Source organism: Momordica charantia (assembly GCF_013281855.1).
Source record: "Momordica charantia cultivar OHB3-1 chromosome 9 unlocalized genomic scaffold, Mcharantia_2.0 BLBB01000009.1, whole genome shotgun sequence".
Lineage (NCBI taxonomy): Eukaryota > Viridiplantae > Streptophyta > Magnoliopsida > Cucurbitales > Cucurbitaceae > Momordica > Momordica charantia.
In genome coordinates this window covers 23,181,263-23,207,554 of record NW_028275167.1, presented here as the reverse complement: position 1 = coordinate 23,207,554, position 26,292 = coordinate 23,181,263, and the positions used below count along the sequence as shown (strand labels likewise).

The 26,292-nt window shown below is 36.3% G+C and overlaps 2 protein-coding genes across 2 annotated transcripts; both read right to left on the bottom strand.

Moving 5' to 3' along the window:
• Positions 1–3,965: 3,965 nt before the first annotated feature.
• On the bottom strand, positions 3,966–12,853 carry FAB1C (FORMS APLOID AND BINUCLEATE CELLS 1C). Its single transcript, XM_022299672.2, has 11 exons — positions 11,130–12,853; positions 9,871–10,659; positions 9,619–9,772; positions 9,108–9,449; positions 7,815–8,549; positions 7,364–7,695; positions 7,152–7,278; positions 6,901–7,065; positions 5,266–6,759; positions 4,599–4,865; positions 3,966–4,475 (listed from the first exon to the last, which is right to left on the bottom strand). Exons 1-11 carry the CDS (start codon positions 11,699–11,701, stop codon positions 4,221–4,223), a joined length of 5,232 nt encoding a protein of 1,743 aa, XP_022155364.2. The 5' UTR covers positions 11,702–12,853; the 3' UTR covers positions 3,966–4,220.
• Positions 12,854–24,675: 11,822 nt separating this feature from the next.
• On the bottom strand, positions 24,676–25,413 carry LOC148209227 (protein FAR1-RELATED SEQUENCE 4-like). The gene has a single exon (XM_088117459.1). It carries the CDS (start codon positions 25,411–25,413, stop codon positions 24,676–24,678), a length of 738 nt encoding a protein of 245 aa, XP_087973585.1.
• Positions 25,414–26,292: the final 879 nt, after the last annotated feature.

Sequence of the window (26,292 nt, the reverse complement as noted above, 5' to 3'; positions counted from 1 at the left end):
TACAATGCTCTGAATGGTGAGGAGAGTTTTCTCTCTATCATAAATCATTATATTATTTATCTTAAATTGGGTAGATACGTAAACTTTTTTATATAGTTTTCAATGTCAGCACTATAAAAAGAAAAATAATAACAATAACTAACTATTTGAGCTATGAGAAAAACTAATATAAGATTTTGTTGGAAACATTAAGAAACGTTGGAATGGTTACTAATCATTTTTTAGAGTTAAATATGAGTAGATAGATACTGCTTTTGGTTTTGGACGGAAATATGTTTGAGATATTTCCATTGCAAGGATTGCAATGCGCTTAAATATTTTTCAACCTCCAGCTCGTGGGAAGGAGAGCTCGAGACACCTATATCATCTTACCAGTTGTCTCTCGCATGCAAGGAGATGTTGCTGGATGTCACGGTTCTCGGACACTATGATCCTTTTCTCTGGAACAACCGAGGGCACAGTCTTCCTTCTGCTTTCAGAGTTAGGGGTTGAATCATCAATCATCATTCAGTGAGCTATTTATTCCTGCCAATAACGCTTCGCTTACACGCCAACACCACGCCTGGTATAGCTACTCACTCAAAGATCCCACCTCTGGAAAGCGCTCTAGATTTACTAAAAGACTTCCTTACATAAGAAACACTCAAGATTCACTCATCCTGTAATGTTTATGCTTATGCGATGAAACCTGCATGTGTCTTGAAGTGGCTCACTTAGGGCTCCTCTGTCGGTCCAAAGATGGTGGTGAGCTAATTCTGTGTCCTCTAAAATGTAAATATTTTAACTTCTATTAGGTATGCGAAGATCGCTTATTTCCGTGGAACTCACATAATAAGTCGCATATATAACCAACTTTTTATGTATTCACGTTGTATCAACAACCCAATTTGCTCATAATCAAACCACTCCACAAACTAAAGCTAAGTTCCTAGCAACCATCCCAATCTATTTGGATGCAACATGGCCAAGCCTAGGCAAGGAATGCTACTTCTCAAACATGTCTATCTCGGAGATCCCTCAATTTAGTGAGTAAAAAGGCATACCTCCATCTCCTAATTAGCAAATTATCTTGATTGATCGTAAGATTTTGTCGTTCATGGCTTGAATCTATCACTAATGTGATCGAGGTTGAGATGACGTCCTCGATCGCTTATCCCTTATGAAGATATCTCTAAATTTAGCTATTATTGTCCATAGATACAACACCCTAATATGATTATTGAAGTTAGCTATGTTTTGCAAATATCACACTGATGTTAGTGGAATGCTTGAGCATTTATTATTTCTCTGTTGATAAAAGTTGAGATTGTATTTCTAACATCTTTTATATATAAAATTCTTCTCTCATTTCATCTCATTGAATCACCAAATGTGGAGCTAATTATCAATTGGTTAAGGCACCTGTCTTCGACCAAAAAGCAATGATACAGAGGACGTCTTTTATACTTAAAATTATGCATAGTAGTCTTTACTTTAAAAATCATTTATAGATATTTACACTTTGAATTAATTTAAGATAAAAAGGAAATGAATCTTTTATTTATATTTCAAAAATATTTATAAGAGTCTCAAGAGAATATCATATGGTGATCACATATATAAGACAATAGTTTTATAGGTGATTATAGTGAATTGTGTGTTACTCTTAGTGGTAAGGCGTGAGACTTAAATTCCCGCATTTGGAAATGTTCATGTTTCACCTCGTTTTAGGATTATATGTTTTGTAACTATTTTTGTTTCTTGTTTTTTTCTTTTTTTTTGAAAAATAAAATAAATGAAAAAAAACAGAAATATTATTTGGTAACCCTTTCTAATTTCTTTTGTTTTCTAGAATTTTAAATTAATAAAAATAAAAGTTTTATGAGAAAATTAAATATTCAAAATTTTTATGTTGGTTGATATTTATTATCTATTTTACAAGTAAAAATGATGAAATGGAAAAACTTAGGAACATGAAAATAAAAAAATAAGAAACATGATTTGTTTCTAAAATCTCTATTAAAATAAGAAACTAGAAATAAGAACCTTTGTCAAATCTTTATTACTTCTCATTTTTTAGAAGTGAAAAAATAAGAAACAAAAAACAGGAACATCATTCAACGATGCAAAATAATTGTCCGAATCTAACCCATTTTATGGTTTTACTTATTTTATTTTTTTTCCGACAGATTATGGTTTTACCTTTTAAAACTATATTCTATTCTTTTTTCAATTTTAGAAATTATTTAGAAAGGTATCTTCTGTTTATATAGTTTTACCTTTTTTTATATATATATTTTAAAGTTGTACTTCAAGTAACAAAACTATTTATCTTTGGGTTCGAGAAATAGTTTTTTAAATAAAAAATTCTTAGGTCCTAGTTAAGAAGACAAATATCTTGTATTCACCACTTTTACGGTTAAGAGTGAGAAATGTAAAAATAGATAATTTTTTTTTAAATTAATAAGCTGTCAATTTTTTGGTGGTCAGTATAGAAATAAATCCTGGTGAGTCCAAATCTAATAATTTTTCCTTTAAAATTACTACCAAAAGAAAAGATTTTTGGACCTAATAAAAAAGAACCAATAGTTTAAGTAGTTATAAGACTGGTAAGCATTTTTATAGGATAATACTAATGTTAATAGGTTTAAATCTTGTTTTGATTAAGTTTATTCTATTGGGTTTTTGAACTTTCTAAAAAATAATCATTTTAGTCTCTAAAAATCAAAATTTTTAGTTAGTCACTAAATATCTAATGAACAACTAAGTCATTAATTATTATCGAGCTACCTAATATTCGCCCACCTAATATCTGCTTTAGCCCGCTTATGTGATACTAATATATATGCTTATGTCAACATATTAATATACATATTCAAGGCCCACATTACCTATATGTGAAATAATTAATGATATAATAATGACAAGAACCAAAATAATTTCTTTTTAAGTTAGGGAATAAAATGACATTTTCAATGTTTGGGAAAAATGAAACTGACCTGAATGTCTAGGAACTAAATTAAACATTTTGAAAGTTCAATGATAAAAATAAAATAGTCTTTAATATTTAGAGACTAAAATAAAATGAAATTTAAACCAGGTTCTTAATAATATATAGTTTTAGTAGTTCTAATACAATTGAGATTAGAAAAATAACAACTAAAGAATTATATTATAAGTATGGTAATTAAAAGTCAACTCGAGCACAGCTTAACTAATTAAAGTATATATCTACGAGATCCGAAATTCAAATATTCACCCCACATATCGTTCAAATAAAAAAATTATAAATATAGTGAAAAAAAGGTTAAAAATCAACTTTTTTGCCTCTGTATTTTCATTGAAATGATGATTTAGTCCCTGAATTTTAGTTTGTAATGATTTAATCTATTTTCACATTTGTTGCAATTTATTTCCTGAACTTCAGTATATAACATGATTTAGTCGTGAAAGATGTTAAGATTTAATGAGATTTCTTATATATGTAGATCATTACAATAATTACGGATCATATGTATTTATAAACTACAAAGCCTAAACTGTTATATAATAAAAGTCAGACTCTTAATTTTGATGAGATTTTTTTTACGGTAGAGACTATATTGTTACCAATTTAAAAACTAAAATTGTAAGACTAAGTCGTTACTTCAATAAAAATCCAAGAACATTGTTGTTTAACCTACCAAACATCATACCACTTAATTAATGGTTGCTATAATTTAGTCAATCATTTAAGCCAATTAGTTTATTGTCATTATTGAAGACAGTTAATATCTCAATCATTCATCTATTATGCAAATAGATGATTATCATATAAAATATAAACACATTGTCTTATCAAACTCAATATGTGATGATTGAACTTGTTATGAAAGAATACTAAATTTGTAATTCTATTACTAACTATTTCAACAAACCCTTTGAATGAATCTTCTCCCCATTTTTTGTGAGCATCAAATTAAGCAACACAAACAAAAATCAGAAAATGCATAATTTGGCTTCAAATATTTCCCATTAGATAAAAAAGAAAGTACAATTCTTCATCCTCAAGGGTGGAGGCCCTCTCTCTTTTGGACCTAATCTTTGTTTCTTTGTACACAAAATCTAACAAATTAAAGGGGTAAAAAAGAAAAGAATGAGAGGGATTTCCTTCAAATTTATCTGCAATTGCAATCCCCATTATTGATGAACAAATGCTTTTTTTTTCCTTGGACAAAAGAATACAATGATCTATCATAAAATCAAGAAGACCATTGATCAGGAACTGTGAGAAAATAAGCTGTCATCGCCTTGCGAAACCGTTTCTTGTATTGTTTCGGAGAGATGATGGTAGGAGAAGCATTCTTCGGGCCTCCGAGTATCCCCGACGCCTTCACCCACGTCTCCAAATGTTTGTCCCATGTATACTGCCTCATGAAATCAATGATCCCTAAAACGAGCTCCTTTCGCTCCTCGTCAACTCCAACCAAAAGCGAATAGTCCATAACGTCAATCGACTGAAGACGTGAAGAGAGGTCAGTAAATTGGCTCAAATCAAACATACAAAGAAACATCCAATTGTCATGCTGTTTATCCAAACTAAGCAGTCAATTCCAGGCCTAACGAAATGCAAAGCTTACCGCCAAAAACGACGTATCGTTCCAGATAGCCCTTTCGAGGTTTCTTTTTGCCTTGCTTCCGAGGAATATGGGTTTCGTCCGCAGTGCTTCTAAAAGGTTCATATCTAGTAGAACCTTGTTAGCCCCGGTCGTATCCGGGTTGTAACGAGATCGTGAAGAGCCCTTGAGGTCGTAAACCTTTGAGATGCTTCTCTTGAAAAATAGATTCTCCATTACCATCAAATCCATCTTCATTTCTTTACCACCCTTCAGGTGTTTAACAGTGACCTGCCATTACACCATATTTATCAGAAAAACAGAACGCTGATACTCATCCACACATTCATTAAAGCAAAAATAAGTATCCAATTCAAATCTCATCTTTCGACTCTAAACTTTCAAGATTCATCCATTTAGATCTCTGAATTTTCAAAAGGTCTAATTTAGTTTCTGAACTTCCAAGAAAATAAAAAACAATCATTTTGATTCTTGCCGCTAATTGGCTTCCCTCTCGTAGCTACATAAGTTGGTTGAAGAGAGTATTGAAGCAAGAACAAGGAAAAAAATAGTTATTTTTTGTAAACCCATGTAACTAAAATAGACATTTAAAAAATTTAGAGACTAAAATAGAATAAACCTGCAAGTTAAGAGAGACCAAAACAAGACTCAAAAGCCTAAATATTCTTACCTGATAGATCCCAAGAATTTTAGCAAGGCAAGTTGGACTTCCAGAGTTGAGAGATTGTGACATGTACTTGAAATATTCAGGAGCAAACTCCTCAAATGAATCAAGCTCTGTCCTGGTGACTTGTTTTATAATGAACCTCTCATCTAATGACTTGGCAAAGTAAACATTACTTTTCCCACCCTGTGCGCTCCATCTACGGCAACGGCTCAAAGATCTCACAAAATCCACTCCCTTGGGGCAGCACTTTTTTCTTAACAAGTCAAATTGCTTTGCAAAATAGCAGGTCACAGAGAACTTAACTTTACCTACAGATGTTGAAGATTCATCTCCAAACGAAATCCGTAAATGGGGAGATTTTTTGGGGTCTGAGAACAGGGTTCTCAAGGAGGAAGAAGAATCTTCAGCGCCATAGCTTCCATAGTGGATATAGTCCAAGTCCAGAGAACCAAAAGACTGCCAAGCCAAAATACTTGAAACCCGAGAATCTTCGGTGTTGAGTCTAGGGACACTCCGGCATCCTTCGTTATCAGTAAACTTATTGGCAACCCAGTCGTCGTATTCTCTTGAATTGAGGGCATACGCAATTATGCTGGTAGGTTCGTTGTCATAAACGGCAATAACTATATCGTTGTTGCCGGTCTGAGGAAGCAGCAGTCGGATGCCTTCAGGGACATGAGATGCCGAGATAAAAGATGGAGTTGAACTGAGTAATAAATTTAACTTCTGTGTTTCCCAAGGTAGCACTTGCGAGTGAGCTCTAGCTAAACCAGAAACAGGATCCCTCAGCATATTACCGCAATCTCCAGAAGCATGGAAAGATCTAATTGTTGACAATTGAAAAGTAGATGGGTGTAATCCTTTCCTGATTCTCTCTTGCATTCTTACCGCAGAATCGAAGGAATGAACTCTTACAGGTGACATCATTATCCTCCTAATTTGAGGATTATCATTTTGACTCATATGCTTCACTGCCCCATCTAAGGGTTCTTCTGCACATGGTTTCTTCACAAATTGCTCAGTTCCTGACCATGCATAATCTATTCTCTCAGAAAGATTGGATCCATAAGAAAGAAGGCTTTCAGATGATGCCATGGGATCAGTCATTTCCCCATCTGAGTATGTTTGTGTTTCCTCTTGATGTGAAGTTGATTCTGAGCATTCAAATGCTGTGGGTGTGAACTCTTCCTTCTGCTCTCCTACATCATTTCCAACAGACTCATGAACCCAAGAAGATTCTTGAATATTCCCACTGTGACCAAATTCAGCTTTCCCATCACTGTGAGCAGAATCACTTTTCAAATCCCTCATCACAGGAGAAGACGCATCGTTCTTGGGATTTAATATCTTTTTAAGGTGGGAATCAAGCGAAAAAAGGCGATGATCCCAAAAGTGCATATGAATTAATAGTGAACGCCTCAAACGGTTCAGTTCCAGAATGTCCACCGTAACCATCCCCAGTAACGAAGGTTCCATCATGAAAGGTTGCAGAAAACCCTATTTTAGAAGGAAATGAAGCAGAAAACCTGATTAAATTACCAATTACATATTTCTCATAAATATTAAACATAGTGCTATCTACAAATATGCAATCACGGTTAATGTTTTTATCATAGTCGGATTGTTCTCAGCACTTACAATGTAATCACTTCGTTCCTTTTGTAGCAGTCCTTTCAGTTGCATGATGTGGCTTTGCACCTCCTCACTTGAATCAGATGGTTCCTGTGTGGACTTGCTTTTCTGTTCCATTCGATCGACAATATCAGAAATCTCAGCATATAAGCTTTCCATCTTACCAATAATCTGCGTAGAAAACCAGAAAACTACTTGAGCAAACAACAGCAAGATTTCGAAATTGCGTAAATTGCATTTCGGAATCTAAAAACCACCTCTGATGCTTCTTTTGATATCCATTCCTGCTGAACATGGCTATTGAACTCGAGTACAGAAGGGGGCAAGTCAACAGAGAGAATATCAATGGTCGAATATCGGAAAAATGCGACCATGCTCCCGAACCTGTGTTATGAAACATCATATTCAGTGACAAGCAACATCCAATAACAATGGTAAAATTAATACTGAATTCAGATACCCAACATACCCATAGAAACGAAGGCAGTCTCTCTGCAATGAATGACCGCATGTTGCAACTCGATTTGCAGTCGCATGGTTCGAGAAACTAAGCTCCAAAAATTTTCCAAAAGAAAGCCCCCAGGCAGCATCAGACATTACAACCCTAGGAGTTGCTGGAGGGACTCCATCTATTTGGGCACACCTGAGACACCTGTGCCACATCCATATCTTACCATCTTCTTCCCCAGGAAGCTTTATAGAGGGTAGGCGTCGAACATTAATTGTAAGATTGCCCTGCTGATGAGTGTAACACAAAACATGGGCCTCAGCTGACTCCTTACACGACCGACAGCTCGATGTCTGCAATGAGAACCCAAACTAAATAAATACCACCTCGAAACTACCTATTATAGCTATCCAGGGAAAAACCAACTTTATGTTTCAATGAAAACATACTAGAATAAAGAAAAAAATGAAACCTGGTCGAAGAGATCATCACGTAGGTATCTTCCTAAAGGCTTGTCAAAACGGCCATAAAACTTTATGCGCAGAAGGCGAGAGCGCTCACATACAGTTCCTTTAAGTACACAATGGCTTGAAAAGGCTACTAAAATGCTCTGGTTATCTGCTGCAGAGAAGTATTCACTAGAGAGGTCATTTTCATCAAAACTTTCAGATTTTCGCAACTCTGAAATCCCACCGGACTTTCCCTTTGTCCGTTCCAAGGTTTCTCGCAATTCAGATTCAGAAAGATTTTGGATAGAGAAAGTAACTGCTGAACCATCCTTTAATTCCTCACAACGATTACAAGAAGGTTTTATATCAACATCAGATGGCAAATCATCATTGAACATATCGGGAAGTGTGTCGACCATGATAGAGTCTTCAAAGCCAGTAGGCAGTAGAAAGCCATTATTATCAAAGCGAGGATTCATTGAGTACAGTTTGGATTCTTCAAGCTCATTATTAATAGAAGAGAATTTATTGCTGGCGGAGACATCGACCGGATAATTGGGTGAAGTGGGTGCATCAGGATTTTCTGATGTGGAATTATCTTCAACAGGAATCGAGGGCTTTGGCATCTTAGGCAAAGAAGCACCTTCGTCCACAAGAAAGGAAGTCTCAAGAGATAAGTGATATGCTGCAAATACTGCATATTGAACAACATGTTTAACTTTTTTAAGTTCTTCACGACACATGCCTTTCAGCAAGACCTAGGAGAAGAATAGTGACATGATTAGAGGCAAAACAGAAGTTCTATAAAATCACATTTTTCTAAGCCCACAGGATCTAGATTCATGATTTCAAATTAAAAGCAATAAAAAGCTTCATTTACTAAGAAAAACACACATTAGGATAATTTCAAAAAACTATTACATAACCAAAGAAAACAAGTATTTTGTTTTCATGTGTTAACTTCTTGTTTACTAATAAACTATTCATCAACAACCCTTTTCTAACTAGAAGCAAGAGCTTCTTAATGATAATTGAAAAGCTACAGTATAGAAGAAAAAAAACTTACTTAGGAGTAATATAACAAGGTACCCAAAAAGATTAATCAACAACATTTTCAAGAATAAACTAGTTGTAATGCATTATATTATTTGGTTATTACAAGTAAAAGATAACTAAAGACAGATGAGTTAAACAAGTTTTTAAAGAATATCTTAAATTTAAACCCAACTAAGAAAGGGTCTTAAAAAGTAGCCTTGAAAATAATTTTGAAAAAAATAGTCCCGAAAAACCACTTAATTTTCTAGCTAAAAAATTACCGTGCAGCCCAAGCGCTTCGGACACCCTTCAAAGAACATCAAGGTCTTTGATAGTTTTTTATTCTGATTAACATTTTCGTGCTCTTCATTCACTCTCTCCAACCGGAAAAGTTCACAATTTCCAAGACGTGCCGTGGAAATATGATCGATTGATGGAGTAAGGGAAGCACCAGTGCAACGGGCTATGCGCTCTAGTAATGGCTTTTTAACATTCAGAACCAGAGATATTTCCTTCGCCAGCAGATATTCCTGAGCGCAAGAAGATACACTTTTTTCCACCAGCAGAACATTGGGGCGAAGAGACTCTATTTTGGAAATAATAGTCTTCAGATGGTCATCTTCCTGCAAAAAACAAGATACAGAAAAATCCAGAAGTCAAGGAACAATGAAAACCAAGAAAATTACTTCAACAAGTTCTAGCATGCTGTATACATAGTAAACTTAATTAATGTGTAAAAAGAAGATAAACAAATTACAAAATATTGATTTTCTTGAAACTAAAGACAAGTACCTGATGTAATAATGTATTAAAAGAAGCTAACTGGTTAGCTACATGATGATATTCAAGGGATCCTCCTAAAAGAAGTAACCTGGGGTTTTTGAATTGTGAGGTCATGCGTTTGTGCTTAATGTTTTTTGTACAAACAACTCCCTTTATAAGTGAGCTGCAGAAAAAATTGATTTCAAGATATTAGTTAAACGAAACCATATGCTATTTGCACAAAGGGATATTCTCAGCTATAGTAATAGCCATAAGTTATACCTTTCATTAGGATGTCCCGATGCAATGCATTTTACTTTCACATAATCCCCAGGATCCATACTGCCCCCTCTGCTAGTATCCGGTCTCACAAAATTTCCAGCTTGCCAGGCAATTGTGGTAATGACATCAAGCCAGTCCTCATTGTCATCTCCTCCAGATTTGATATCCTCCCCCTGTAACAGTTGTGCAACAAGAGCCCTAAAGTGACCCTGAACCATAGCTCTGAGAGGCTCCTTATTCTCGTCATGCAAATTTTGCTTTGCTGGAAACATGCTAGAAAGGCTACTACTCGTGGAGAACAGAGCACCAGAATCCCCAATATTGTCGTCTTCATCATCATATGCAAAGAAATTATTCTCCAACTCATCACTTTCATCTTCAGGAGGTGGGGGGAACCAGATACGCCCATTGTTTTCAAAATCTAATGGCCTTTCTACCTTGTCATCTTGGTTCGGAATAGTTGGCAGGTCACCAGAGCATACATGTTTGTTATCTTGACCTTCAGTCAGTCTCTCAGTCTCAGGCCTATTTAAAATGGTCACAGCATTTTGAGACACTAGATTCACCCTTTGACCTGGATCTATAGTCTGTACAACATAATCAGCTTTACTGAACGTATAATCATTCCTCGAGGGGCTGTCAGAAGGACTTGATTCCTCAAAATGAGAACTAAAGAACTCGTTTCTAGCACTAACACTACTCGAGTCTATATCTGAACTGTCACGAAAATAATCACTTGATGGGCTGAAAAAATGCCTCCCAGAATCTTCTGCATCCTCTTCATCACTCCTATATTAGTAAATTTTTAAATAAGTTGAGTGAATCAGATCAGTCGGCATCACTCTCCTACATAAGTGTTAGAAATTAAAGAATTGGAACAACAAGGACGGACAACTACATTTTACATCTAATTTCATTTCTTGATTTCGAGTGGAATTTTGTTATATTTTGAGCCAAAAAGCATCATACAAAATCAGAAAGTTGAGTACTACCAACAAAACTATATACCAACTAAAGAGTTTTCTATTTATAAGTGGATTAATGATTTCTCACATAAAAGTTCAGAGGTACTCAACAAAAACAACATCGAGACTTGTGCATCCCTGTGATGGGCTCATAATAAAGAATCATTCACTTACAAGCATTTTAACAAACATTGAACTTAATTTTAAACTAATCATTAATAAGAGTTACAGCAGGTACTAGAACACCAAAAATTATTGGGACAAACAAGTATTCGCTTTCAAATCAAGCATTACCAGTTAGAGGAGTAGCGAACAGAAATAGGAGATGGATGAGCATTAAACGAGCTCAATATCCTATGTGATGCTGCATAGGGAGAATAGCCACAATCTTGTGACTCAAGATACCGACTCAGGTGATCACCGGGAATTGATTCAGTCTTCATAGGAGACTTGTCTGCACCATCATTACTAGGTGAAGGCGGCTCTGGGCTATCCCTGGGAGAGACAGAAGGATGTACTTTCTCACCATATCTCCTGCCAACTTCATGCCGTAGGTTAGCATCAGAACAAAACTTACACAACTTGATTCTCTTCAGAGCCTCATTACCCACCTTCATTCCATCTGATTCGACAACATAAGATTCATAACCCCGAATACATTTTCCGCAAGACAATTGACTACAACTCTGGCACTGGAATCTCAAAGAGATCTCAGAAAAGCTTGTATCACACTCACAACACATTTTGTAACTATTTTCAGGCATCACAAATTCCTTGGATAAGCACACTGATGAGTCAGGTCCCCAGGATAACCAAGACCTAACCTTCTCAATCAGATCTGATAGTGAACTATCAGGTATTCCCATAAACAGTCAGATCACCCAAGAAGAATTAAAACCGCGATTACTCCTCGAAATCGAGACAGTATAACACCCCCCTCTTTTTGGGATCAAATATAGAATTTTTCTTCTTTTTCACATATAAAAATGAAATGGAAAAAGAAAATATAGCCCTTAGAAACAAAGTACCCACAGAAGCTCCAATTAAAAAGAGAAAAAAAAACTGAAATAATACCCACAATAAAAATGATGGGGTGCTTTGAGATGTGTTTGTATGAGTCTCAGACTTTATACTGTATATTTCTTCCCCTCTCTTTCTCTCAAAATGGGGGCCAAAAGCCAAAAAGAAAAAAAAAATTAACAAATCCTCCAAGAATTATATCAAAAGAAGGATATAAGAAGCTATGAATAAACCTGAGATACAGAAAATCTAGCATTATTTACACCAAAATCCTATCAAAACAAAGACCCGAGACAAAATAAGACAATGAAAACCAGTATCATCACCTACAACAACCAGAAGAGGACGCACAAAATGAAACCCTAAAACCTAACTACTGATGCCAGAGTCCTCAAGAATGAATCCGGCAACTGATTGAAGCATCCCAAGGACAAAACCCAGTAAAAAACGATCATAAGTAAACCCCAAATTAGAAAAGGGCCAAAGATCAAAGAAGAGAGTTAGGTTGATTGACTTTACAAACAGAAACCCAAGTCAAAAGGAAGCACCCCCAGATGAAGAAAAGCCAAACACATACCAGATTGAAGTAAGAAGAGGCAGAATCAGAGAGAGAAATAGCAGTTCCTGAAGAGAAAACAGAAGAAGAACTGGGGAGGAAATATCTTAAATGCTGGGTAAAATAAGAATCAAAAGGAGGAAGAGGAGGAGTACGGAGAAGGTTCCCTTTCTACCGGAGTCAGCAGCTCGCATCTCGAAGCTCAAAATTCCCTCTTTGTTACCCCAACAACCACCACTTCTACTGTTCATCCTTCCCATCTGAAGAACCACTTTCTTCGATTTCCATTCTGGTCTCTCATTTCATTTCCGATTTCCACTACAATCAATCCCTGCTGCTGAATTTCCTCTCTTTTTTCTTCTCTCTCTCTCTCTCTCTCTGTACTCTCTCTGCTGCTGCTACTGCTTTTTCTTTTTTCTTTTTTGATCATTATTGAACAAGTAATCTGCTTTATGCCCGTATATAAAGGAAAACCCATAAACCAAACCAAACCCAACCCAACCCAACCCAATTCTCTCTCTCTCTCCTAATTGACAATGCCCATCAAACTGATTAATCGGGAATATTAAAATTAGGGTTTCTGCGCTTTTCTTTCCCCCTTTTGATTATTAAATTTAGGGTTTTGAGGTTCAAATCAAATCCATGGGTGTTGATTGGTCAGCAACTCAGCGTCAGAAAGATAGGGAAGAACAGTCAGTTCTAATTCATCGTCCATTTTGTGCGATTACAGAAAATTAATTTTAATCTTAATCATTATTTTTATTATCATCATTATTAAAGTATATTTTTTATTTCCCTTGAGCTTGCGATACACGCGCGCTGTAGGCGCGTGCGGTACACGCGCCTTTGACAACATCTAGAACGTGGTATTTTAGTGCTAACGGGTCAAATTTTACGCCCAATTTATGATTGTCCTTTCAACTTTGTGTATTTTCTTTTTCCTTTTTCCTATTATTTATACTAATTTGAATTTAAATTTTGGTTTGGTTCTCCACTTTTAAAATTAATTTTCAAAACGTTAATTTTAGTCTTTAAATATTTAATAAAATATTAACTCTTCTTTTGAAAAGAAAATTAATTCTCATCATTGTTTTACCATTAATTATTTAACATACTTTGAATCTATTTATTTATTTAACATGGACATGTTAATCATATAAGTTAAGTTGATTGAAATGATCACAAAATTATGATTAAAATAGATTTCTTTTTCCTTTTTAAGTTTTAATTCTAAAATTGGCCTTTTAAAAAATCAAGAATTAAAATGGTTATTTTTTTAACTCCATGAGCTACTGTACATGTTTTGAACTAAAATTTATGTATAAATTTATTATATTATATTCACTCATATATTGAATAATAATTATTATCATTATCAACCAATATAGAAAAAATATATATCCTTTTTATTTAAAAATAATAAGTATTGTCATGGATATTTATTATCTTTTCCAATTGCCACATGGATTATCCATCAGCATTTTGTGTAGTTGAATGAGTTATAAAATTTAAAAACATTAATTATTTATTTATTTTGAGTTATCCAAAAGTCAATATTTTTTTAGCAAATTAATTTCAAATTTTGTTTATTTTATTATTTTAAAAGGTAATATACTTTTATCTATTCTAAAATATCTCAATGCCTCATTGAAGGCAAAAGATCTCTCTTTTTTATGGAATAGATTGTAAAAGAAGCAACGATTACTAATTTAATTAAATTTTGTTTTTAATTATTATAATTTTTGGGTCCAATAAATGAGATGTTTAATTTCAAAACACATGGAATTGAATTAAATGTGGCATTCCACTACTTGGATTTGGTATGAAATTTTCTTTGCCTTTTTCATTCACTCATGCGACGTCGTTTTCATGGTTTCTTCTTGATTATATTTCCTATTTCATAAATATAAATATATTGTGGTGATTTGTTGGTTTGTTTCTTAAAAAGAAAGCAATTTTTTAGGATTATTCATTCAATTATAATTGGTTTATGATTTTGTATATTAATGGGAAATAATAGGGTCCAATTTAAGAATTTAAATATGAATGTTTTAACTCTTAAATAGCTAGGTGTTTTATGAATTTAATTTGGATTATATATTAAACTGTAGAATTATTATTAATAAATGGTTGTTTACTCAAGGCCCGGTTGATAATATTTTTTGTTTTTTTTAAATACATGTGATTATTGATGCGGGAATTTGGCTCCTTGAAATTTCTCCAGATCTGCATCAATCTTTTATATATGAAAAGGGATCGACGTGACCTGAAAAAAGAATAGCGCTAGGACCAACGTGTCCTTCGTCACACGGACTCCGATGCTTAAGTTAGTATCGGGATAGTGAAACGTATAGAGTAAGGTATTTAAGCATACCTCTAGGATTTGGTTTATGTGAGTTGAACCCTAATCCCTTTAGCGATTACTAAAACTAAATCCTAGTGTGCCAAGAAGATCTAGACAGCTGGCTTATGCGTCTCGTAACGAGCTTAATGTTGAATACAGGGTCGAGACAAGGTAAACTCAAAATGGATTGCACGGGATCGGGAGAGAACCGTCGGGGTTCTCAGCCAAGGGGGCCGAGAACTCCTTATCGTCATGATGGTCTTGGCGTCGAGGCATGGTCAGCGCTGAGCAATGCTCGGCATCAACTTAGAGTCGGCTATGGCCGGCCCAGGTGGTCGGGTTTCAGCCTCCGTACCTAGTGAGTCCACTCCTTCCCCGGCCCAACCCCTGTCTTCTACTCTCCCTTCTGATCTCGATGCGTCTTCCTATAACAATTACTAACATTTTTCTTTAAAAGGTATTTACTAGCATATACCTAACTCAGCAATAATTGACAAATATCTCCAATCAAAAGGTTGTGATTTCATATTTCATGGTCGTATTGAATAACATTTTTTTTTAGCTTTCTCAAACAAACATATTTATATATAAATTTATTTTGGTAAATAGATTTGTGATTTTAGTATTCTAATATGAAATATCTAAATCAGGTCCTCCACCATTCTACATAATTCCACTTTGGTGAGTACTCAAATTTGAAATCAATTTGGCCTAAAAATTTACATTTTATAGGGAAATTAATTGATCGTTGCAATTTTTCTTTTCGAGTAGGACAAGAATTAGAGGTGTTCAAAAAAATTCGATGATTCGAAAAAATCGTTCGACCCAACTTGATTTGGGTTGGATTATAAACTTTTTTGGATTTGATTAGTTCAAAAGTCACCTAAAATATGTTTGGGTTGAACCGAACCAAACCGAATTTATTATTAATTTTAAAAGTATTTTTTTCCTCACCATAAAAATTATATTTCTTTTAATTTTTATTTCGTCCAATAATTTTTTAGGGATTATTTATCCTGCAACGACTACTAAAAACAATTTTTACAGTTTCGAAGGGTTCTTTTCCCATAAAAATAAAATCAACTTGCGAATTTTGATACAATGTTAGACCATATATAAAAGACTATTTAAAATATTATAATTTTTCATTTTTTTGTTATATAACCCAACCCTACCTAACTCAACCAGATTGGATTTATTATTTAATTATGATTATTTGGGTTGAAGAAATTCACCATCGAACAATTGGGTTATGTCCAAAAAGTGCCTCGATCCAACTCATGAATAGTAGTAGGAATCAAGCCATCAATAGTAACTGATATCTTATCCAATAGTTAGGCTTGAATTAACTTGATTGTTGCATTATAAAAATAAAAAATAATAAAACTTGATGGTTGCAATTTGGCAGCTTCCTTATTACAATATATGTTATAGCTTGCTTAATCTTTTTATCTTTAATTTTTGGTCAATTTTTTTTTCTCATATTTCATTGTTCTTATGTCAACTATTGTGGCTATAAATAAGATATTATTCTCGCATGCTCAATAAGTCACCATCGAGAATTTAGATCAAGCATCAATTCAACATTATTTAGAGACCTTTATTTTTTTTATTCACTTGTAAAATAGGATTGACGATCTTTCGAGCAATGGATAACACCAAACTAAGAATAAAAAAATGAATCGTTTGGTAATGTTTTTCAATTTGGCGAGAAATATAAATATATGGAAACTGTTTCTGTTTTTCGTTTTTCATTTTAAAAAATGTTGCCAAATTTATTTAATTTCTTTTTATGGGTTTCTGTTTCTTTTCTTTTCCTCCAAACAGGAATGAAAGTATTATTTTATATTTTTTACTTATAAAATACATAATAAATATTTAAAAATAACATAAAATATCTGAATATTCAATTTTATAAAAATTAAAAAAGTTGTTGTTTTTTTTAACTTAAAGTTTTAGAGAACAAGAAAAAAGAAATTGTTATCAAATATGTTTATGTTTTTTTTAAAAAAACAAAAAACAATTATGAAACACAATTTTATTTTTTATTTATTAACAAAAAGGAACAAGAAAAAAAAACGATAAACAAAAAACGTGTGCCCTCATTTTGTCCTTCTCTTATTACAGATACAGATACAGTACTTTTTTGTTTTTTGAAGCAAGTATTCTTTTGTTGTTTTTTTAGTATAACATGTGAGGGTGAGGATTCGAATTCTCAACCTCATAGTGTATATATATGCATTAACCCGTTGAACAATGCTCTAGACGGCACTTATTCTTATTATTATCTGATTTTTTTTAGTAAGTTTTTTTTTATAAAGTTTAAAAAAACATATGTGTTAGATACTTTTGTCTAGGGGGAGATTTTTATTGATGTGATGTTACTTACCAGGAGATTTTGCCGTTTTTGTTTAGTTAGTGTTTTTGCCAAAAACAATGCGGAAGGGGGAGATTGAAAAGATTTTATTTTTTTGCATTATTTTTTTATTCTTTCATAATTTCCTTATGTATTAGTTATTCATTTTAGTAATTTTATCTAACGAATTTATTTGAAATTTGTGATTTAATTTGATTGAGAAATTTGAGGGATTGATGGCTTTTCTTATCAACTTTGATTTGGCTAGATTTAGATTAATGAAATCTTTTCCTAAATGTGTGAATGCTTTTTTTCCTTAAATATTGAAAAATGGTTAAGACAATTTGATCCATCCAGTATTTCTCTCATATTGATTGATCCAATTTTGTCTGGGTGATAACTAAAAAGGGATTACTATTCTCTTTGGTTATATATATTGAGAACGTATTTCGATTGAAGATGGTGAGCTTCATAAATAATAGTTGAACACACTGATACAAGGAGAGCTTGTGAACTTACGTAGATTGATATGTATTGTGTGCTAATCCTTTGGTAATCTATTTTAAATCTCTGAGTGTGGCCTTGTGGGGTAGATTGTAAAATCAAACCACGTTAAAAATGTCGTGTGTTCATCTGTCCTTTTAGTTGGACATATTTTTAGTATTTTTACAAGTAAAATTGATTTTTAGTTATACAATAGAAAAATAAATTTTACATTCATTGTTACCATCCCAACATGTCATTAAATAATTTGGATAATTAGGTACTTTCAAACCGAGCATAGCTCAAGTGGTTAAGACACATATCTACCACCAAAAGGTCATGAGTTCGAACCCCTACCTCCACATGTTATAGTAAAAAAAAAAAAAATCTACCAATCACATGTAGATATTTTGGAGCTATGATTGAAAAAATATATTTTATGATCTAACAATTATTTTTGTTTTAAACATATGATTAAAATTCTTTAATTTAATATATACTTACAAAAATTTGAATTATTTAGTATAAATTGACTTAGTGTATGATCAAATAAATTGGAAATATCACGTACATGGCATCGTGTTAAAGACCATTGTATGTATAAATGATAAAGTTAAAAAAGTTGTATAATTGTTTATTAAAAAACAATTATTTTTTAAGAAAAAAAAAACAATTATTAGTACTAAGAATTAAAAAGGAAAAATAAATAAATAATTTATAGGTTAAATTAATAGATGAGGGAGAGAAATGATAAAAGTTGTGTTGGAGGTGATTTCTCACCAACCACGTGTCAACATATGATATGTTTAATAGTGACAAGTTAGTGACTCACACATGAAAGAAACTGTAGCTGGTACCTTTGTAAGGCCCGAGCTCAACTACTAGAGACGGTCGCACCTATGTTCCATGTCAAGCCAACCAAAGTCGTACACCTCGGCTGCCTGAGATATCAGTCGAGCGATCCCAAACTCATATCTCAGTCACCTAAGTTATCAGTCGAGCCGACCTATACCTACTTCTGCACGTGCAAACCTCCAAAAAAATCCAGGAGAACACCCGCTATTCTTGGGCTGTATGAGAGCTGTTAGAGGCTTGTTGAAAGTCTTGTCAGAAGTTCCCCCTATAAATAGAGACCTCCCACCTCATTTTCATTTACGCGAAACTATATTATCTCTCGAGTATAGATTGGACAACCACTGACTTTAGCGTTGGAGTGTTTACTCTCTTTTGTAGGCCTCCTATTTGCGTCACTTCATGTTGTTCGGATAGTCATCTCATTCGTTGCCGAACTTCGCAAACTTGGTCAAATTTTTTATCAAACAAATTGTAAAAGAATTATTGATGAAGTTTGGAAAATTTTCTGGTAGTGCAAGAGCATTGCTCATTCCATTCACTGTCTATCACGTCAATATCATATTAAAAGATGATATGAGAATTGTCGTGGTAGATCTTCATCATCAACACATGGTTTAATGACCACCCTAGAAGTTCCCACACCTTGAGGATCTTGCAGGGTGGACTGTCTTCCGTTCTCAACAGGGGAATCATCGCACCGATTCAGAGTGTTAGACATCTGAGAATCAATGTGAGTCATAGCTTGTTTTGGTAGGAATTGACTTTGTTTGTCGATTCCCACATACGTCACCAAATGTTTGTGTAATTTTTCGGTTAAGGTCAGAACGAGTCTTGATTGGGTATGGAGTCGGGCTTGGATGTCCCTTAACGAGAGAGACAAACATTCTGACTCTCAAGTTATTTTAGGTTCGAAATAAGTATTAAGACCGAGATAGAATGTGATACTTGATACTAGAGTGAGGCCCCCCATTTATAGGTTGAGCGGTCGACAAAGTATCCAGCCAGTGGTTTTGGCTGTTGGATAGCTCGTTGCTAAAGGTCGGACTATCAGGTGCACAAGATTAGAGATGGGCGAGACCTTCAGCCAAATGGAAATTTACCTATACGGTTCAATGGCTAAGTATGAAGGTCGGTCCTTCAGTCGACAGTTAAAGGAAAACCTTGTCTTTCGACCTTTCTCTATCCTCCATGTGGTGAGGCTATTATAACCTGTGACAAAGTCAACTATTAAGAAAGATAATATACTTTCCGTCAATGAGAGAATTTTTTTTTTTGAAGAGAAGGAAATTCATTAATCAAAAGGGAAAGCCTCGTGCGCTACAATTGGGGAAATTGAGGTTTTTGACTCCACCAATAGTTCAAATTGGATAAATGAACCCCTTTTAAAAAAACCTAATTTTTGACCCCACCTCTACTTAATTTTGAACCTCTCCCCAAGCCAATTTACCATAGTACCCTCATGTTTAAAAATGAAGGGAACTCCCTCCAAGTAAAACCCTAAACCCCATCTCGGACGTTTCCTGGCCCAACGAAAATTTCCACCCCATCTTGGACGTTTCCTTTGTCCTAAAACCCTAAACCCCATCCCGGATTGAACGTTATCTCGGACGTTGGACGATTCATCCATCCCAGACCTTACGCTTCCAAGACTTTCTCTTCCATTGTTTCGCCCTACAAAGTCATTGATCGCAAGGTTAGTGGTTGGGTAGATTATAACAAAATTTTTAGAAACATTTGTTGTTCTGATATCATTATCAGCGCTATCTGAAGCAGCCATGTAGATCTATGATCATTTTCATATTGTGCTTGTAGGACTGAGAAATTTGGGGAAAAAATCAATCTCTGATTCAATTCCATATTCAATCTCGGATGATTTTGGTCCGGGATAGAGTCCGGGATTGAATCTGGGATCGAATTCAAAGTGTCTGCATTCTGCCTTCCATCCCGGACCTTATCCCGGACCATTTCGCCTCCGGGATGAAAGGCAGAAAGAAAATAAAGCTATATTCTCTACCTTTCATCCCGGACCTTATCCCAGATCGTTTCGTTCCAGGATGAAAGGCAGAGAATAAAGCTTTATTTTCTGCCTTTCATCCCGGAGGCGAAATTGTCCAGGATAAGGTCGGGGATGGAAGGCAGAATGCAGACCCTTCGAATTTTTTTTTTAAGTTGGTCTGCACTGAACGTTTTTTTTAATTTTCTTGCATTAGTCTTTATCTAATTTTTTTTATTTTATCTTTGTATAGGACATATAATGGATTTGAGACTAATTCTAAACCGTGATGACTGGTTTCCGGCCACGTTGACCAACCTTGCCCATGTAGATAAAACCACTTCTAGGCTGAAGGGTTGGTTAACCCCAACCCAGTTAGACATGTTTAGGCAAACGTGTTTCGGTCCCATTTTGGACATGGACGTAGTTTTTAACGGTCCATTAATAAATCATCTATTGTTGAGAGAGGTTGAAGAGCCTAGGCAGGACATCATTAGTTTCGACCTGTTTGGGAAAAAGGGTCTCCTTTGGTAAGCGGGAGTTTGACCTAATCACCGGCCTCAGTCATAGGATGATTAGGGTAGATAACGATATTCCTGGCCGACGACTTCGAGCACGTTACTTTAAGGATAGTGTCAGAGTTAAGTGTAGTGAGTTAGAGAAGATTTTTATGGAGGCAGTTTTTGACGACGATGAGGATGTTGTCAAGGTTGGCATAGTTTACTTCGTCGAGCTTGCCATGATGAGGAAGGAGAGGAAGCAGTTTATAAATACGACTCTTTTAGGGGTTGTGGATAGGTGGGAGCTGTTCTGCAATCACGACTGGATTTCGTTGATTTTCGAAAGAACACTTTAGAGCCTGAAGAATGCCCTGAAGGATAAACTACTGGCGTACCAACAGAAGGCGAGAAATGACCCCACACACCAAGAGACTTATATTGTCTACGGGTTTCCGTACGTATTTCAGGTTAGCGAGCTTTAAGTCAACTATATAATCGAATATATTATTTAAATGCATTATTTATTTGACTTCACTCGATTCTAGGTATGGACTTACGAGACGATATCGACGTTGAGTCTGCGCGTAGCCACGAGGTTGAGCGACGACGCCATTCATCGACTTCTTAGGTGGTCGTGCACATATTCTCGTGGGTTTCTTACTCTGTAGAGAGACGTGTTCGATAACACGATGGTAAGTAATTATCTTGTGGCCGTGCGATTCAAATTTATTTTTTCATTTGGGTCTAATCATAAGTTTTTTACAGTCCAAGGTTAAGGAATACTTGGTTTCGACGAATGCTGAGGCAGAACACATGGTCCCTATCATGCGTCCACCGGAAGCCTGCGCTATACCTGTCCCGCCGGCTATACCTGACTCGCCTGTAGTACCTGACCCGACTGTTGTACCTGTCCCGACTGCAGTACGTAACCCGACTGCAGTATCTGATCTGCCTGCAGATCTGGAAAAAGGGTACTCAGGAAAGAAGGGTGAAGGACAAAGGAAAGAATATCATAGAGGATCCGGTAGAAGAGGCTGAGACATTGGACGATGATGCATTACAGGGTCCTGCATTAGACGATGCTGGACCCAGTGGAAATGACAGCGAAGCGCTACAGAAGAGGTCGAAATAGAAAAAATTCAAAAATAAGATTAGTAGACAGTTGAAGAGGCTCGATGACCGAGTTGGTGCTATCGAGGCCACACTAACTGGCTTCGGGGTCGCCCTGAAAGGTATCCAGAGATACCTGAAGAAACTGTCGAAGGTACGCATTTTATATGTATATAACATTAGGTATGCTTAGCTATTAATTATGATTAGTTGGGTCCGAGATAACGCTTATTGGTCCGTACTTTTCGTGCAGGGTAAATTCCCTGATCCGACCAAATGTTTTGGACGTGGGGGTGGGCCCGATGATGATGATCCATCGGATCAAAGGCCTGATGAGGCCCCAACGCCAGATGGAGGTCCGAAGAGTATGGACGAGGACCGGAGGCCGGAAGAGGTCCCTAAGACTGACGAGTATCGGACCATGGAGCATGGTCCGAAGATTATGGACGAGAATTCGAAGGATATGGACGAGGATCCGAAGAATATGGACGAGGATCCAATGATTATGGTCGAAGACCAGGGTACCATAACGGAGCGGGACAATGCATCGGATGCTTACCCCGATCGTCCTGTCGGTTTATTTCAGGTAAGTCCTATTTCTATAACGCTAGTATACGTTTGTGCTTCCATATACCAATATGATTAATATTGGTTGTATATTAGGATGCCACTGTTGGAATGCAAGAGCCGGACGTTGCATCAGATACGCGACCCGTCAGCCGACGCGTTAGGCGTCCCTATAAGGACTGGGTAGCGGACGCAGTCATTAAGGTAAACTTAATGTCATACTTATACATATTAGCTGTCAGCTGTCATTACACGAACTCACGTGTGTATTGTGTTTTAGGTTGAACCTTACCTTGACCAGGACGAATATGACCTTCAGCAGGCCCCAACTGGGCGTGGGCTACGCAAGAGACATTACTCGTGGAAGCTGAAGGATATATACACACCAACCGGTCAGCGTGGGATCACCGTGGATAGCTACGACCCAGTATGTCCCATTCCGCCGCAGTTGGACAATAAGTTTCAGAGATGGATGGATGCCCCGAAGACGGACGGGAGATTGTGGTCCACTGCAACTGGTTTCCAAAAGAAGGAATGGTATCGCGATCTATTGGACCCTAGTGTTGAATTAAAGGACGAAGTAAGTACATGTTACTATATTCGTAGTACTATATTCGTCTATAGTTTGATTACATCAATGTGGATTGGTTAAATGTAACAGGTACTTGATGGTCTCGTCCTGTTTACAGCGAAAAAGTTGGAAAAGTGTCTCCATCTATGTCGCAAGAAGTTTGCGATAGGCGAAGTACTTCTTTCGGTAATTACTTTTTACTTCTTCCGGTTCAAACTAATAAATGTTGTTTTGATCAATTGTTTAACTAATAAATTACTTTTTAACTGCTATACAGACTCTGCTGAATCGGACAGACGGTCCATATGCGGCCATGAAGCCGGGTGTATTGTCCACTAAGATCAACTACCCCTGGCGCGAGGAGAATACAATCTTTCGATATGTCCACGGTAGGCAGTCGGACCACAACGTGCCCTGGAGTGATGCAGACATCGTGTACACCCCTATGAACGTAGGCGGGAACCACTGGGTGATGCTCGGCATCGACCTTGTACAGGGCGACATAACCGTATGAGATTCACTCCAAACAGTCACTCCACTGGATGAACTTGAGAAGGAGTTGAAGCTCATGTGTACAATCCTACCTGCGCTGCTGCATCATGGCGGGATATTTTCAGTTCGACCCGACTTGCCAGTGGTGCAGTGGAGGGTGCGTCGGGTTCGCGTACCACAGCAGAGTAGTGCGACTGATTGTGGGATTTTCTGTGTCCGGTATTTCGAGTACGATGACACCGGGTCAAATATGAACACTTTGACCCAAGATAATATTGTATATTTTAGGCGTCAGTACACTGTACAGATGTGGGCACGTTGTCCCATTTTTTGAATAGTGTATGCATTTTCGATATTGTTTCTATGTCATGGTTCATTATTCTAGCATCATATATGAAATACATTCAAATACAATCTCCCCATTAATAATAATAATAATAATAATAATAATAATAATAATATAACACATAGGGTTACCAATGCATGCATGCATGGTTGGTTGCTTGGGATACAAGTTACCATACAAATTTCTGTAAAAACAACAAGTTACCAATACATCATACATTCACACTGTGTTAAGGGGTTCATTACATGTTTTGCGATTGTGTCCCGATATACCACACCGACCGCACTTACGTGTTTGGCGCACCTCGCCCGTGGAAGGAATCCTAACTGTCCGCCTCCTGCCAACTCTAGGAACCATATCTGGTGCTTCTACCGGTGTATCGACAAAATCTGGAGAACTGTTTCACGTTGAGACGTGATCGATTGGAAATATTGGTTCTGCATAAGCCATTACCTAGGAGTTCGTCGTGTATGCCTCGTCACACAAAGTGTAAGGATTTATGTTTCGCATCATCGCCCCGGCAATAGCATGAGAGCATGGAATTTTAAAATAATCAAACTCCCGACAACTACATGTCCTAGAGTTGAAATCAATAATCCCGTCAAGGTTACCATCACGTACCTGGACATGAAACTGGTCGATGTTCACTACAACGTGTCTCCTGGCACTGTCCGGTATTCAGCAAGCTTATTTTCTACGTAGTCGAACAATGTGGTTGATCGGGAAGAGGCAAGCGTTCGTCGATCGTAGAACCAAGTCTGTAACAGACCTCTGATATGGTCCAATAAAGCAGTTACTGGCAACCTACGCGCGTGTCTAAAGAGGGCATTCACGGACTCCGCATTATTACTGGTCATCTGTGTGTACCTCAATTCTGTTTGGAAACAACGAGCCCAACGCTCCTTCCCAATGTCATCCAGATACTCCCCCACACCAGGGTATGCACCAAGTTGAGCCCAGATTGAGTTGAAATAAGACTCTCGATATGCTTTCATAGCTTTTAGAAATAGTTCCTCGAGTGCCTTCGCATCGACTTTAAATTTTGCTAACAAGTTCATCTTAATATGTTGTATACAAAAGCAATGAAATGCAGTGGGAAATACCTTGTCAATTGCCTTACAATTGGTGTGATATCTATCGGAAACGAAAACCAAATTGTTCACTATGCTGAGCGCACCTTTTAATTTAGTCATAAACCATACCCATGATGCTACAGTCTCACCGTCGACAATAACAAATGCAACTGGGTAAATCTGGTTATTCGCATTCGCACCAGAAGCTGTTAACAATACCCCTCTGAACTTCCCTTTTAGGTGGGCCCCGTCAACAACCAACACTGGTCGAATACAAGCCAGAAACCCTCTAATCGATTGACCCAAAGCCATAAAAACATATTTGAAATATTTTCCATCTTTGAGTTCCAATTCGAAAATAGTACTTAGGTTCATGATTTTTAATGCTTCACCATAAGCTGGTAGTAAACCGTATGACGATGCTGGATCCCCTCAAATAAGTCGAAGTGCTTCTTCACTGGACCGCCAAGCTTTGTCATAACTTAAATTCACACCATACTCCTTCCTTATGTCTTGTATTATGTCCTTCGGTCTATACGTGCAGAAGACGTCTGTAAACTTCGCTTGGATAAGATGTTCGACCACCCAACTCTTGGCTTGTCTATGATCATGTTTCAAAACTCCACTGTTGCATGTATGGATGCTATAGTATTTTTTTTATCTTGAACAGATTGCAGTCCCTCAGCTTTGTAGCTCGAAGTCTTCAGGTGCAACTAGTATCAACGCAGCGTAGTATATATAGTTCCGGTGTCGACTTTTTTACTTTAAACTGAAAATTCAGCCGCATTGCAACTAAATGCATTCTCAAACTCAACTCCTTCTTTGTATCAAATACTTCGCCCTCCTTAACATCATTTGTTCCAGAAGACTGTACTATGAGTTGCAACTTCTCATCATTAGGTTGTCCAGTGAGACCATCACACCCCATTTGTTGGAACGCTGCTCATCCCTACGAATCTCAGTTTGTACCTGTTCCACATCGGGCTCAGACTCTTCATCAAGTGTATCGTCATAGTCATCATTCACAAATTCTGCTTCATAGTCTTCTTCTTCTGACTCTCCCAATGGGTCATATGATTCATCACTTTCATCTTGATTATCATTCCATAATCCTGACACATTCCAATCACATACCCTGTCATCTCCTAGGTTACATGGAACAACATCTGATTCAAATGGTGTTAAACCCGC

Coding starts and splice junctions, on each gene's coding strand:
- FAB1C (XM_022299672.2), bottom strand. CDS start 11,701: ATGGGAATACCTGATAGTTCACTATCAGATCTGATTGAGAAGGTTAGG. Junction 8,550..9,107: donor CGAAGCGCTTGGGCTGCACG/GTAATTTTTTAG, acceptor TTCTTCTCCTAG/GTCTTGCTGAAAGGCATGTG. Junction 7,279..7,363: donor GACTGCCTTCGTTTCTATGG/GTATGTTGGGTA, acceptor TTCATAACACAG/GTTCGGGAGCATGGTCGCAT.
- LOC148209227 (XM_088117459.1), bottom strand. CDS start 25,413: ATGGCTTTGGGTCAATCGATTAGAGGGTTTCTGGCTTGTATTCGACCA.